This window comes from Lepidochelys olivacea (genome assembly GCF_965140295.1).
Source record: "Lepidochelys olivacea isolate rLepOli2 genome assembly, chromosome: 7".
Taxonomy (NCBI): Eukaryota; Metazoa; Chordata; order Testudines; family Cheloniidae; genus Lepidochelys; species Lepidochelys olivacea.
This window is the reverse complement of record NC_140417.1, coordinates 33504896-33516919: the sequence shown is the minus strand read 5'-3', so window position 1 is coordinate 33516919 and position 12024 is coordinate 33504896. Positions and strand designations below refer to the sequence as shown.

Genomic DNA, 12024 nt, shown 5'->3' with positions numbered 1-12024 from the left:
GTGGCAATACCCATGGGAATGAGATGCAGAGTAAAGGGGTCAGATTATACGGGAGGGCTGCCCTAGGCAGAAGAAGATTGTGGAGCTCAGATTCTGTGCCAGCACTTAGAGTTAAAGTTATGGGCTCTGCACCATTCACTAGTTCAAGTGGGAACTGAGTGTTTAACCCCCTAGATGCATAGGATAGCTGGGGAAGTAATTTCAGGAGGGCCCTGTGCTCTCCCCCATGACTTTCCCATCCTGGGTCAGAGATGCCTGTCATGTCTCTCCTGCGTCTTCAAATCCTGCTTCCTCCCACTCTATGAAATGTGCAAAGATCCTGCTGGCTACCATGGTTGCTACAGCCTGGGTTAGGGATGGAGACGGGCTCCCCTCGGGCAGTGCACTGGAGATAACGCACAGCTCTTTATGGGAGAGCAGGAATTTCTCACCTTCCAATTTGAGCTCTGCAGCAGGGAAGCTGAGGAGCTACCAGGTAGCTAGGAGAGCAACAGCCTGTGCTCATGTCTAGCATATTAACTGATTGCACCCACCCTCCTTCCAGACACAACCTACAGTCGTGTGCAGATTGAGGTATGAGTTGCAGCAACCAAGGGTCAACCTTGGTTTAGGTTGACTCAAGTCTGAGTTCAACAAAGGGCAGCGTCATACCACAGATGTGGTGGACTTTTCCCCTAGTGCTGTCTCACAATGCCCATCGTGCCACTATCTTGCCCTCTGGTGCCAAGAGATCATCCCAGCCAGAAGCTATCAGCCAGTTCATACTGCCCCATGCAGGGTTGTGGGAATTGAGTGCATTTGGCTCCCAGATGATGGTGCAAAATTACCCATAATGCGCTGAGGTTTGTAGCAGCACTGGGAACTCAGGCTGTACTCAGCAGGGCTGGATTAAGGCAGTATATGACCATGCCCAGGTTCTGGCACCAGTGTCTGGATTTATGACTATACCAGAGTCTCAACTTCCATATATAGAGCCCTGTTTGGATAGAAAAATTTTATCCGCATCCAGTCTACAAAAAGGGTCTGCAGATATCTGTGGATTTATAGGGCTCTATTAATTTCAAATAAAAAGTTCATTTCCAGCCCTTGGGGTTAGGGAGAAAAGCTTGAACATGTAATCTGATGCAGCAATACCTGGTTGCTTGCCTGCCTCGCCTGCAGCGAGCCTCATCCAATCACTCCAAGTGGAGGAAAGCTCAGTTGTAACCAATGTCGTGACACTTGCCTGAGGCTACGTCTACCCTAGCACTTTTGTTGCTATAACTTATGTCACTCGGGGGTGTGAAAAGTTACACTGACAGAAGTGCTGCTGTGGACAGTGCTATGTCAGCGCTGACATAGCTACTGCCGCTTGTTGGGGGTTGTCTGTCCACAGGAGAGCTCTCCTGTAGGCACAGAGCAGCTACATGGGAGATCGTACAGCAGCATAGCTGCATCAGTACAGCTGTGCTACTGTAAGATCACTAGTTTAGACATGGCCTGAGTCTGTAGAGATCCTGAGACAATTACCTGAGAGAAGGAATTGCTTTTAGTCTAATCACTCCAGGGACACTGGCTGCATCTGCAGAAAACCTGAGCTGATTGCTTGGAGCAGTGTAAACAATGCAGTGACTCTGGCTGAGACTGTAGGGAGCCTGAGCTAATTGCTCCGAGCAGGGGGAACTGCTCTGTGCATCTCAGGGTGGGTGTTAATTAGCAGTCCTGCCCCAGAAGGGGTCTCTGTGGGACAGAGTGCAGTGGGGTCAGCTCCTCTATTCATGCAGACACCCTGGCTGCTGGGACAAATGCTGAGGGATCTCTGTCACCAACAAGCCAAGTGGGGATGGGGCCATGATGCAGTGGCAGGGCTTTAGGCACAGCCATAGGGGAGCTGACCCTGCAGGGGGGAGCTCTGCTCCAACATTGAAACCGCTTCTCCCAGAGCTGCCCCCAATAGATAAGCTATTACCAGCAGGACAGTGGGGTGGGAGTAGGTATTGTTTCATATTCTCTGTGTGTATATAAAGTCTGCTGCAGTTTCCACGGTATGCATCCGATGAAGTGAGCTGTAGCTCACGAAAGCTTATGCTCAAATAAATTGGTTAGCCTCTAAGGTGCCACAAGTCCTCCTTTTCTTTTTGCCAATAGAAAGTACTTCCCCCAAAATACAGAAGCTGTGCCGCAAACCCCTCTGGAGCTCCCAACATAGACACCACCCTCGGTGCCTCCCCCACCACTAGAAACTGCCATTCCTGCAGCAGGCACCCCCCGCAATAGAAATCACGTCTCCCCCACCCCATAGCAACTGCCTCCGGGAAAGGACTCCACCCCTAGCAACCGCCTTTCTTGAAGCCAAGCAACCATCACCTCTGGCGTCCCCTCCCCATAGGAACTACCTTCCCCAGAGTGCTTTGCGACTTGCGAGAGCCTGGATATTTCCCAGGGTGCCGTGCAGGGGAAGCCACACAAAGGGGTCAGGCTGCGCTCTCCCTTCTTAGGTAGCTGCTGCTGCTGCAAGACCCCCACTACCCCTGCCTGCATCCTCCTCCCGTGTACTGTGGAGAGCCAGGTGAGTGACCAGCAGGGGCAGCCCCAGAGGGGCTGGGGACAAAGAGATAGCCCTGTCCTGGCTGCGGGCCACAGGACCCGGAATAGATCCCACCCACCCACCCTCCCTCACTCTGTGCTGGGGCATCTCTGCCCTACCCAGTGGCTGCCATCTGCCCTTGGCTGTGAACACCAATTAGGTCTTACCACATCTCAGCATTGTGGTGAGGGATACGTGTGTGAACAGCCTTTGTGCCCCACCCCAGACGTGGCTGCATCTTAGTACCAGATGAGGGATGCCTGTATACGACAGACCCCGTGCCTTACCCCAGTGACGTGTGTATCTCAGCCCTGGGTGAGGGAGTTTTGTATGAACTGCCCCATCCCAGAGGCAGTTGTATCTTAGTGCCAGGCAAGGGATCCCTGTATGACCAGCCTGTGTGTCTCACTCTAGAGGTGGCTGCATCTCAGCTTTGGATGAGGGATCTCATGTAAATGCCCCCTGTGCCGCACCCCAGCCATGGCTGTATCACTGCTCCGAATGAGGATCCTGTATAAACAGTCCTCACCCCTAAGGCAGCTGCATTTCAGTGGGTGCCATGTGTGTACAGTTACCTCCAATGTTCCAAACAGAAAAGGAGGTATGGCCTGTAAAGTCCTTTGGGAGCTGGTTATATGTGTGCCCAGGTCTGTGGGGATAGTCGAGGTAATTCCTGTGTGCAGTGTTGTTGTAACCATGTCGGTCCCAGGATATTAGAGAGATGGGTGGGTGAGGTAATATCTTTTGATTGAACCAACTTGGAGAGAGAAGCTTTCACAGAGCTCTTCTTCAGGTCTGACCTTAAGCTTGTCTTTCTCACCAATAGTAATTGGTCCAATAAAAGCTATTACCTCACCCACCTTGTCAATTCCTGTTGTGCTGAGGGTGCAAGGGCAATTTAATGCTATGGGGTCTCTGGAAAGGGAGTTATTGGGATGTTGTGCATCATGCAGGGTCATTGACACCGAGATGGCGTGGGCAGCTGGGTGAGGGACCCTGCCGCAAATCAGGAGTTGGGCCGAACCACCCCCTTGAGCACAGGTCCTCTCGTACAGTGGGTACTTACAGGGACTGATTACATGGGGAGGGGGCTGGCATGATAAAAGATCTAATGAAGGGCAGCACAGGCCAGTGGAAAGGGCAGTGGTCTGGGAATCAGGACTGCTGGGCTCCATTCCCAGCTCTGGGAGACGAGTGGGTCTAGTGGCTCTAGCAAGGGGGGTTGGGAGCCAGGATTCCTGGGTTGCTTTCTCAGCTGAGGGAGGGGAGTGGGGTCTAGTGGTTAGGGGAAAGGGAGTGGCTGAAAGTCAGAACGACTGGTTTCTATTCCTGGATCTGCCACTGACCTTGGTCAAGTCCCTTCCCCTCTTGGTGCCTTTGTTTCTGACCCCACCTTTCGTATACACACACTGCTGTTTCTCAACCTTCCCAGGTCAGTCACCTCTTAATTGAAATCAACATTTTTTGTGATTTTTTTTTTTTCCCCTTCAGCTTTGCTATCAAATTTATAGTAAAATCATCTATCACTGACAACAATGCTAACTGTAGAGATATAATGCAGTGTTTATTTTGAGAGGTTGATGGAAAATATTTGACCTTGAAGGGTCAAGGTATATGGGGGAGGGAGTGTGGAGGGAGAGAGATTGTAATAACATTTGCAATGCCTCAGGACTCCTGATTGGCCTTTCGTAGCCCACCTGGGGGCTGCGAGAAGCATGGATTTACTGTGAGCTCTTTGGGGCAGGGATTGTCTCTTGTTGTGTGTCACAAAGCAGGTTCTGGAGGATCAATTTTTCAGTTTTCCCCAGGGCCTATCATTTAAATGGACAAGAGGTGGGAAGGAAAACGGGCATCGAGAAGGGAAGGGACTTTCCCAAAGTCAGTCGCAGAGCTGAGATAGAACCTAGGAGTCCTGACTCCCAGTGTCCCCCCTTCTCTAACCATTAGATCCCACTCTTCTCCCCAAGCTAGGCTAGAACCTAGGAGTTCCAGTCCAGTGGTCTGCCCACTGGACCAGTCTGCCCTTATGACTAACTTCAATAGGCAGTTAGTGTTTGGGTTCTAATCTCCTCTGTCTCACTGACAATGATCAAAGCCTTCTAAAGCTTTTCTGTCATGCACACATACCCACACACATACTCATGTCTACAGTGCAGCTGCTTAGGGTGGGGCATGGTGTCCTGGAAGACAACAATCTACTATAAGGTGGGTAGAAGCAACTTCTCGCCTGATATTTGCCATCTACCACTTGAAAGCTGATGCTCCAGGGCACTAGGGACCAAGAGAGGTTTGGGGGCCTAATTTCCCCTCATTCGGTGGGATTTTCTATCAGGGATTTTGGCCATAGTGTCTAAGACCCTGAGTGGTCTGGGCTGATTTTTTCCCCAGGCTTCCTTCCTTGTGTTTTCAGAGTGCCCTCACCTAGTTCCTGGACTAGAATACCTGGAACGATGGGTATTCCTGGGTTCTGTCCCCAACTCTGGAAGGAGAGTGGGACCTAGGAGGTTAGAGCAGTAGAGACTGGGAGATAGGACTCCTGTGTTCCATCCATGGCTCTGGGAAAGGAGTGGGATCTGGTGGATAGAGCAGGGGTGGGGGGCTGGGAGCCAGGATTCCTGGTTTCTGTCCCTGCTCTGGTTGGGGAGTGAAGTCTAGTAGGTTAGAGTAGTGGGGGTTAGGAGCCAGGACTCCTGAGTTCTATCCCAGCTCTGGGAGAGGAGCGGGGTCTAGTCAGTTATAGTGGAGGAGGGGCTAGGAGGAGCCAAGACTCCTGGATTTTATTCCCAGCTCACTTGCTGGGTGACCTTCCCCTCTCTGTATCCCAGTTTCCCCTCTGTAAAATGGGGACAATAGCGACCTGCTTTGTAAACAGCTTTGAGATCATGGGTCACAAGCACTGTGCGAGAGCTGGCTGTTCATCAGTGTTTTGAAGGTGATTTGCAAGAAGATGTGTAACACCTGGTGTTGTGCATTTATGATTTGTTTCCAGTGAACAAACAGCACCCCCAAGTACTAAAAAAAAAATCATGAGGCTGGCTTAGAAATCATGAGCATCTTAAAAATGATCTGTGTGGGGTTCAGCTTTTAAGAACAAAAGTTGCAACTTTCACTGAATCCCCTGCCTCCAGGAGCTGGGCCTTTAAGAGAGGCCATGTGATAGACTTGCAAATCCCTTAATATCCAGTAGGGGGCAGCAGGTGTTTTCCTCACTAATACATCTCCAGGGGGTTTCCCCAATGCCCCCTCTGGAGCTGGGGCTCAGCCCATGCAGATGGTCCCTGAAAGGATCTCATCTCACCCCTTTGCTTGCTCCAGACAGGGCTAACGGCCCCTGACCCAGACACAGATGGAACCAGGGGAGGAGTCCAGTGTCCCGGATCCCCAGGGCTCGGAGGAAATGGAGGCTGGAGCAGGTGAGTGACTGGGTCAGTCCTTTTGGAAGCTGGCAGTGAGTGAACCATAATTTAGAGCTTAAAAAAGAGGGAATGGAGTCTAGTGGGCAGGGCACTGGGGTGGGAGTCAGGACTCCTGGGTTCTATCCCCAGCTTTGATCTCGGGCGATTCCCTTTCCCTCCTGATGCCTCTGTTTCTCCTCACACCCTTCTGTCTATTTAGATGGTGAGCTCTTTGGGTCAAGGTCTTTCTCTCCCTGTGTGTCTGTGCAGCACCCAACATGACAGGCCCCCGATGTCGGTCAGGTGTGTGTCTGTGCCTCTGCCGCACATGGTGCGACAGGCTCCCACGATCTTGGGCGGGGGCAGGCTGTGCAGTGCGACAGGGCCCTGATCTCTGGCCATGCGTTACCTGTGCCCTGTTGCCCACCCTCGTACCCTTCTTCCCATACCCAGAGCAATGCTCACCTGCATTCTGCTCTCTTCCGGCAGACGACAGTGCCGCCTGTCTCTCGGAGGAGGAGGATTCTGACCAGGAAGGCCCTGAGATGGCGCCATCCCACAAGATGTGGCCAGGGGTCTCCAAGGGCGATGTCTCTCCTGGCTCCCCATGGGACATGGCTGACCAGAGCCCAGGCGTTGGGGCACAGGCGCCGGATGACTCTGGTGACCTGGAGCAGGGGCTAGAGGAGCTCGGCGACATCATCGTGCACCGGGTGACGCAGATGGGCGTGAAGCCGTGCCGCTACATCGAGGGGGGGCGCAGCTACGAGCTGAACCCCGGGCTGGCCCGCCGGCTGCTGCGGCTGGACGAGAAGCCATACGAGTGCACCGAGTGCGGCAAGAGCTTCAACCAGAGCTCCAACCTGCACCGGCACCAGCGCACGCACACCGGCGAGCGCCCCTACTGCTGCCCGGCCTGCGGCAAGGCCTTCAGCCGCCGCTCCAACCTGGCGCAGCACCAACGCATCCACACCGGCGAGCGTCCCTTCCACTGCGGCGACTGCGGCAAGAGCTTCAGCGAGAGCTCCTACCTGATCCGGCACCAGCGCACCCACACTGGCGAGCGCCCCTACAAGTGCCCGGCCTGCGGCAAGGCCTTCTCCCGCAGCTCCCACCTGGCACGACACCAGCGCACCCACACTGGCGAGCGCCCCTACCTCTGCACCGACTGTGGCAAGCGCTTCGGGCTCAGCTCCGACCTGGCCACACACCGCCGCACCCACACAGGCGAGAAGCCTTTCCGCTGCACCGACTGCGGCAAGGCCTTCTCCCGCAGCTCCCACCTGGTGCAACACCAGCGTACCCACACCGGGGAGCGCCCCTACCGCTGCGCCCAGTGCGGCAAGAGCTTCTGCCATGGCTCCAACCTGCTGCAGCACCAACGCACGCACCGCGGCGAGCGCCCCTACCGGTGCCAGCAGTGCGGCAAGGCCTTCAGCCTCAGCTCCAACCTGATCCGTCACCAGCGCATCCATACGGGCGAGCGCCCCTACCGCTGCACCGACTGCGGGCGCAGCTTCGTGCTGAGCTCTGACCTTCTGCAGCACCACCGCGTGCACACAGGCGAGCGTCCCTACCAGTGCCCCGACTGTGGCAAGGCCTTCTCCCGTGCCGCCCACCTGGCCCAGCACCGCCGCACCCACACGGGTGAGCGCCCCTACCACTGCCAGCACTGTGGCAAGAGCTTCAGCCATGGCTCCAACTTCATCAAGCACCAGAGCACCCACCTGCATGGCTGGCAGCCCTGCTGGCCCCTCAAGGAGGGAGGGGAGGGTCCTCAGGATGGTGGGTCTGACAAGGAGGTGGAGGAGGGGCAGGCACAGCCTTAGAGTATGGCGGTGCTTGGAGCGCGGGACCTGCCACACCATCATCGCCAGCCTCCTAGCCAGATCACTTGAATGGGGTGAGAATCTATTAAACATCACAGGACCCTGCCCTGGATGGAACTGGGAACCCACTCCCAGCCTCATAGCCAGGTGTCTAGGATGGAATTGGGAACCATAGCCAGGTGTCTTGGGCAGAGCTGGGAACCTATTAAATGTTGCAGACCCTACTGCTGCTTTAAGGGCCACATCACTTAGCACCCACAATGTATCACACATCAGACTATGCTGCAATAGGGTTCACAGCCACCTGGCCCAACTCTAGCCAGCCTATCAAGCATCCAACAACTCAACACTGGCTCCTGCACAGCCTTTTGGTCTTGTTTAAATTGCCCTGGTTTGATCTAAATTGGTTTAGAAGCCAGTTTTTAGGCCCAGTGTAAACACGGTGACAGCAACCTGCAGGTCAGAGCAGCCAAGCCCTTGTGTGATCCCAGCCATCTGTAAATCTAGCTCCCACCTGTGCCAAGGTGCTGAGTTGAGGATGAGGGTCCCTGCTTTGCTGGGAGGAGATTCCAGAGAGTGGAGGACTCGAATCTCATAGAGGCCGAGTGAGATTCAGCAGGCAGGTGCCACCCTGGGTCAATTCAGACTAGCAATGAAGGGCAAATGTTTGTTAGGAAGGGGGATTCCCCAAGGAGGCAGCTCCCCCTGGGATGATGGGAGGAATGCTCCATCCCTTGGGGACCCTACATCCAGGCCAAATGTCTCTAAAGGCTGTGCTCTGGCTCCAGCACCAGATCTGGGCTAGGGGCAGGAATGGTTGCAGGTGGACCTCCAGGCCATGTGATGCTGGGGGATGGGTACGGTCCCTTCTCTCCTGTTATCTGCAATGGCATTCCCACACGTGCCCAGCTGTACAGAGGGAGGCTCTTGTGAACCAGGGTCTTAAAAGCTGGTTCTGGGCCCTTCTATTTGCAGCACCCCACATAGAATCATAGGATTGGAAAGGACCTTAAGAGGTCATCTAGTCCAGTCCCCTTCGCTCATCTGCCTAGCAGTCGCATTTCCTCCCCTTTTCCCAGGGTTGAGCTTCGTTCGCACTCAAACAAGACACTTGCAAAGTAAAGGCCAAAGGATTCCCAAGGATGGGGGTGGTGCTCCCAGAAAATCCAGCCAACCACACGTCTCCAGATGAGGTGCTACTAACATCACCTTCCCCTGGCAGCATCTCCAGCCTGTGGCTACTTCATAGAAGGCTGCTAGTTTAGGAGCACACTGATAGCTGGGCTGGATGCAGAAGTCAGGGGTGAGGTTCTGTGCTATGTGGTAGGTCAGACAGGATCACCATAGTGTCTTCTGGCCTTGGGCTGTACAACCTTGTCCTATTCTGTCCTTTAACCCAGTCTGTGCTGCTTCCAACAATCCTGGTTCCCGTCTCTTGGCCAGTTCTCTGGTATCTCTTGCCAGCACTCTAGCTTCCTCTGGTGATGAACAAACCCCCATTTCTGCATTGTAACACTTCTAGGGAGTGATGCTTAGCTCATCAAGGGCTATGTTATCGCTGAACGATCTCTCCAGAACCATCCCCTTCTCAGTCTAGTCCCCAAGATGCATGTTGCAAAGGTACAGGTGACAGTCTTTGGCTGTGCTCTTCCAGTCTGGCTTGGGGGGGTGATCACATCTGCCCCCCGTTTTGGAGGAGCTCTGCTCAGAGGCCATCGCTGTTTCCTAAGGCATCCTGCAAGGTGGGCTTGGGGTTGAACTTTAGCAGGACGAGCAGCTTCTGGCCCGTCCCGCAGTGGGAACACTGGGAAGCATAGCAGACAGCTAGCCCAAAACCTCGTGTTGCAGCACTGCCATGGTGGGGGGTTCCAGTAAAATGGGTCAGAACATTTCAGTGCAACAGCTTTGGTTAGCTCTGAGCCACCCCATTGAGCAGGCACAACCAGCGCAAACTGCCCTGCCCTCCTAGAGCCTCACTCTGTTGAACATAAATCTCAAGCCATGGTACAAGTCAACCTCCAGCCTGGCTCTTGAGCAGGGCCATCACCTCTTTGGTGTAGAAGAGTTTCAAAGCTGCCAAAGGGATTTGGGTGCCCAGGAGGGAGTGGTGTTACCTCTCTGTATGGCATAGGTGAGACTGTCAGTGGGACAGCATATCCAGGCCAGGGATTGGAAAAATTGGAAAGGGCTCAGTACAGAGCCATGAGGATGTTTGGAGGGTGCGGAAACCTGCCTTGAGAAGCTCAACCCATTTAACTCAGTGAGAGCAAGGCTAACTGGGGTGATTTGATCCCAGTCTGTCAGTCCCTACAGGGAGAAATTTCTGACAGTCAAGGGCATGGGAATCTCCCAGACAAATGCCCAGCAGGGCTGGGAGCTGATGCCCCTTATTGCCAGAGTTAATTTGTGTGGCAAGTATTTCCCAGGGAGGGGATTCCCCCAGTGGAAGAATTGACCTGCAGAAGGGGAGGGAAGATTCTCCATTGCCTGGAGTCTTTTAGTCCAGATGGGTTGTCTCTCGAGAAGCAGCACTATAGCTCAGCCCAAAGGATGACCTGAATGCAAGGACCCCTGCAGGAGATACTAGGCAGGTGCTATGCAGGAAGTGGAAGTAGACTCATAAAATGGCCTTAGAATGGGAATGTGGTGCCTAAATGCCGCTGGTGGCTTTGAAAACCTCAGGCCCAGCTTGTGTGGTGGGAAGCAAGGGGCAGGCAAGGTGGGAGAGGTATCTAGTCCTGCTGCAGTGGGGGAGTACACTGTCAACCTTGCTGGTTTTCTTTGTTACACTTTTGTTACCAAGCAGCATTGTGAAGGCATGACAGTGACTCCGTAGCAGTGCCTGGAGGTTCTCCCTATGAACCACCTAAACTGCTGTGGGAGCAGTCAAGGAGGATAAGGACACTGCTGACATGCTATGTTCCTTTTCCTCAGCCCTCTGCACTGAGGATGCTGAGAGATACCTGCTCTTCTGTGGTAATAAAGATACGGTGCTACCAGGGACTGGGAGCACTTCCCTATAAACAGCTGCTCTATGGGATGATGATAAATTTTGTGCCTATTTAAAAAAGCTCCAGGGAATCTCACTAAACTGTTTGGAAGAAACACAATCATCAAAGCCCTCAACACTGGTGGTAGGAAGAGCTGACTGACCAGGAAAGTCACGCTGGGCTTGTGTATTAGACTTCATGGAGCATGTCTCCAAACTAAATGTCAGTGAAGGAGAATCAGCTCCTGTCATTCATTTGAATTCACAAAAGCACTAGCAGAGTCCGTCCCAAGAGCAAGGAAGCTAGAAAGAAGAGGGGAGAAGGGAGAGAGAGAAACTTTTGCCCTCTACCAGAAACTTGCTAGGAGACCGGAAGCAATGGGTAGTGTTAAATACATGGTCTGCTTTGATTGTGGTGAAAGATTCAGAGCAGAGTCTACCGGGTTCCACACCAGGCCAGTGTTTGATATATTTCATGATCAGGAAGTGGAGGGTGAGCAGTGAAATGGCAAAATTTGCAGGTGCAATATGGTGGTCTGTGGAAGATGCCAAGTAGTGGCCCACCATGTACTTTCATCACTTAGGATATTGATCCGTGGGCATTCATGGTTTCTTGCTTCCATGCTGTCAGTGACTCAGGAGCAGATCATGCCATTTTTGAGAGTGCTGCTCCCCTGTCATCCACCTGACTCTTCCTAAATAGGTTGTGTCCAGTGAATTTTAACATTCCCATCACGCAAATCATCCCAGCAGGTTTCAGAAACCTACTGGGGCAAATTATTACTCATTGTTCAATAAACTGCAGTTCCTCTTGTTTATTACCCAGGCTCCTAGCATCGGTGTAGGGGCGAATAAAGACTTGTTTTTCTTCGGGTCCCTTGTCTTGTTTCAGTTCGTTCTCACTAAATGAGCACTTGTCCCAGCAGCGATTAGAAACTGGCTGATACCAGCACTGGCGGGGAGCGGGGCCAGCTCGAGCAGGGCGGGTGGCCCCTGGTGCCCGGTGAGCCGCGGCGCTGTGAGGTTGGCCCCTGCACGTGCCGTTATGGGGAGCAGTGACCTGGCCCCAGCGGCGGGGGGCGGCAGGCTGGATCCTGGGGCTGGAACCCAGGCGTCCTGGCTCCCGTTGGCTTGTGAGGGCAGCGGGCCCCGGGGTGGGGGTGTCCCTGGAGCTGGCATTTCCTGCAGGCCGCCAGGGCTGGGAGGGGAGGAGCGAGGCCGGCTCAGGTAGGGCCGGTCACGCGC

At 53.8% G+C, this 12024-nt stretch overlaps 1 protein-coding gene across 1 annotated transcript; it reads left to right on the top strand.

Moving 5' to 3' along the window:
* Positions 1–2428: 2428 nt before the first annotated feature.
* Positions 2429–11653, top strand: LOC311523154 (uncharacterized protein). Its single transcript, XM_084632891.1, has 3 exons — positions 2429–2548; positions 5882–5979; positions 6451–11653. Exons 2-3 carry the CDS (start codon positions 5913–5915, stop codon positions 7788–7790), a joined length of 1407 nt encoding a protein of 468 aa, XP_084489017.1. The 5' UTR covers positions 2429–2548; positions 5882–5912; the 3' UTR covers positions 7791–11653.
* Positions 11654–12024: the final 371 nt, after the last annotated feature.

Bases quoted from the DNA above. Each gene is read 5' to 3' on its own strand.
- LOC311523154 (XM_084632891.1), top strand. From the start codon at position 5,913: ATGGAACCAGGGGAGGAGTCCAGTGTCCCGGATCCCCAGGGCTCGGAG. The intron at 5,980-6,450 runs GTGAGTGACTGG...CTCTTCCGGCAG, and splicing joins GGAAATGGAGGCTGGAGCAG to ACGACAGTGCCGCCTGTCTC.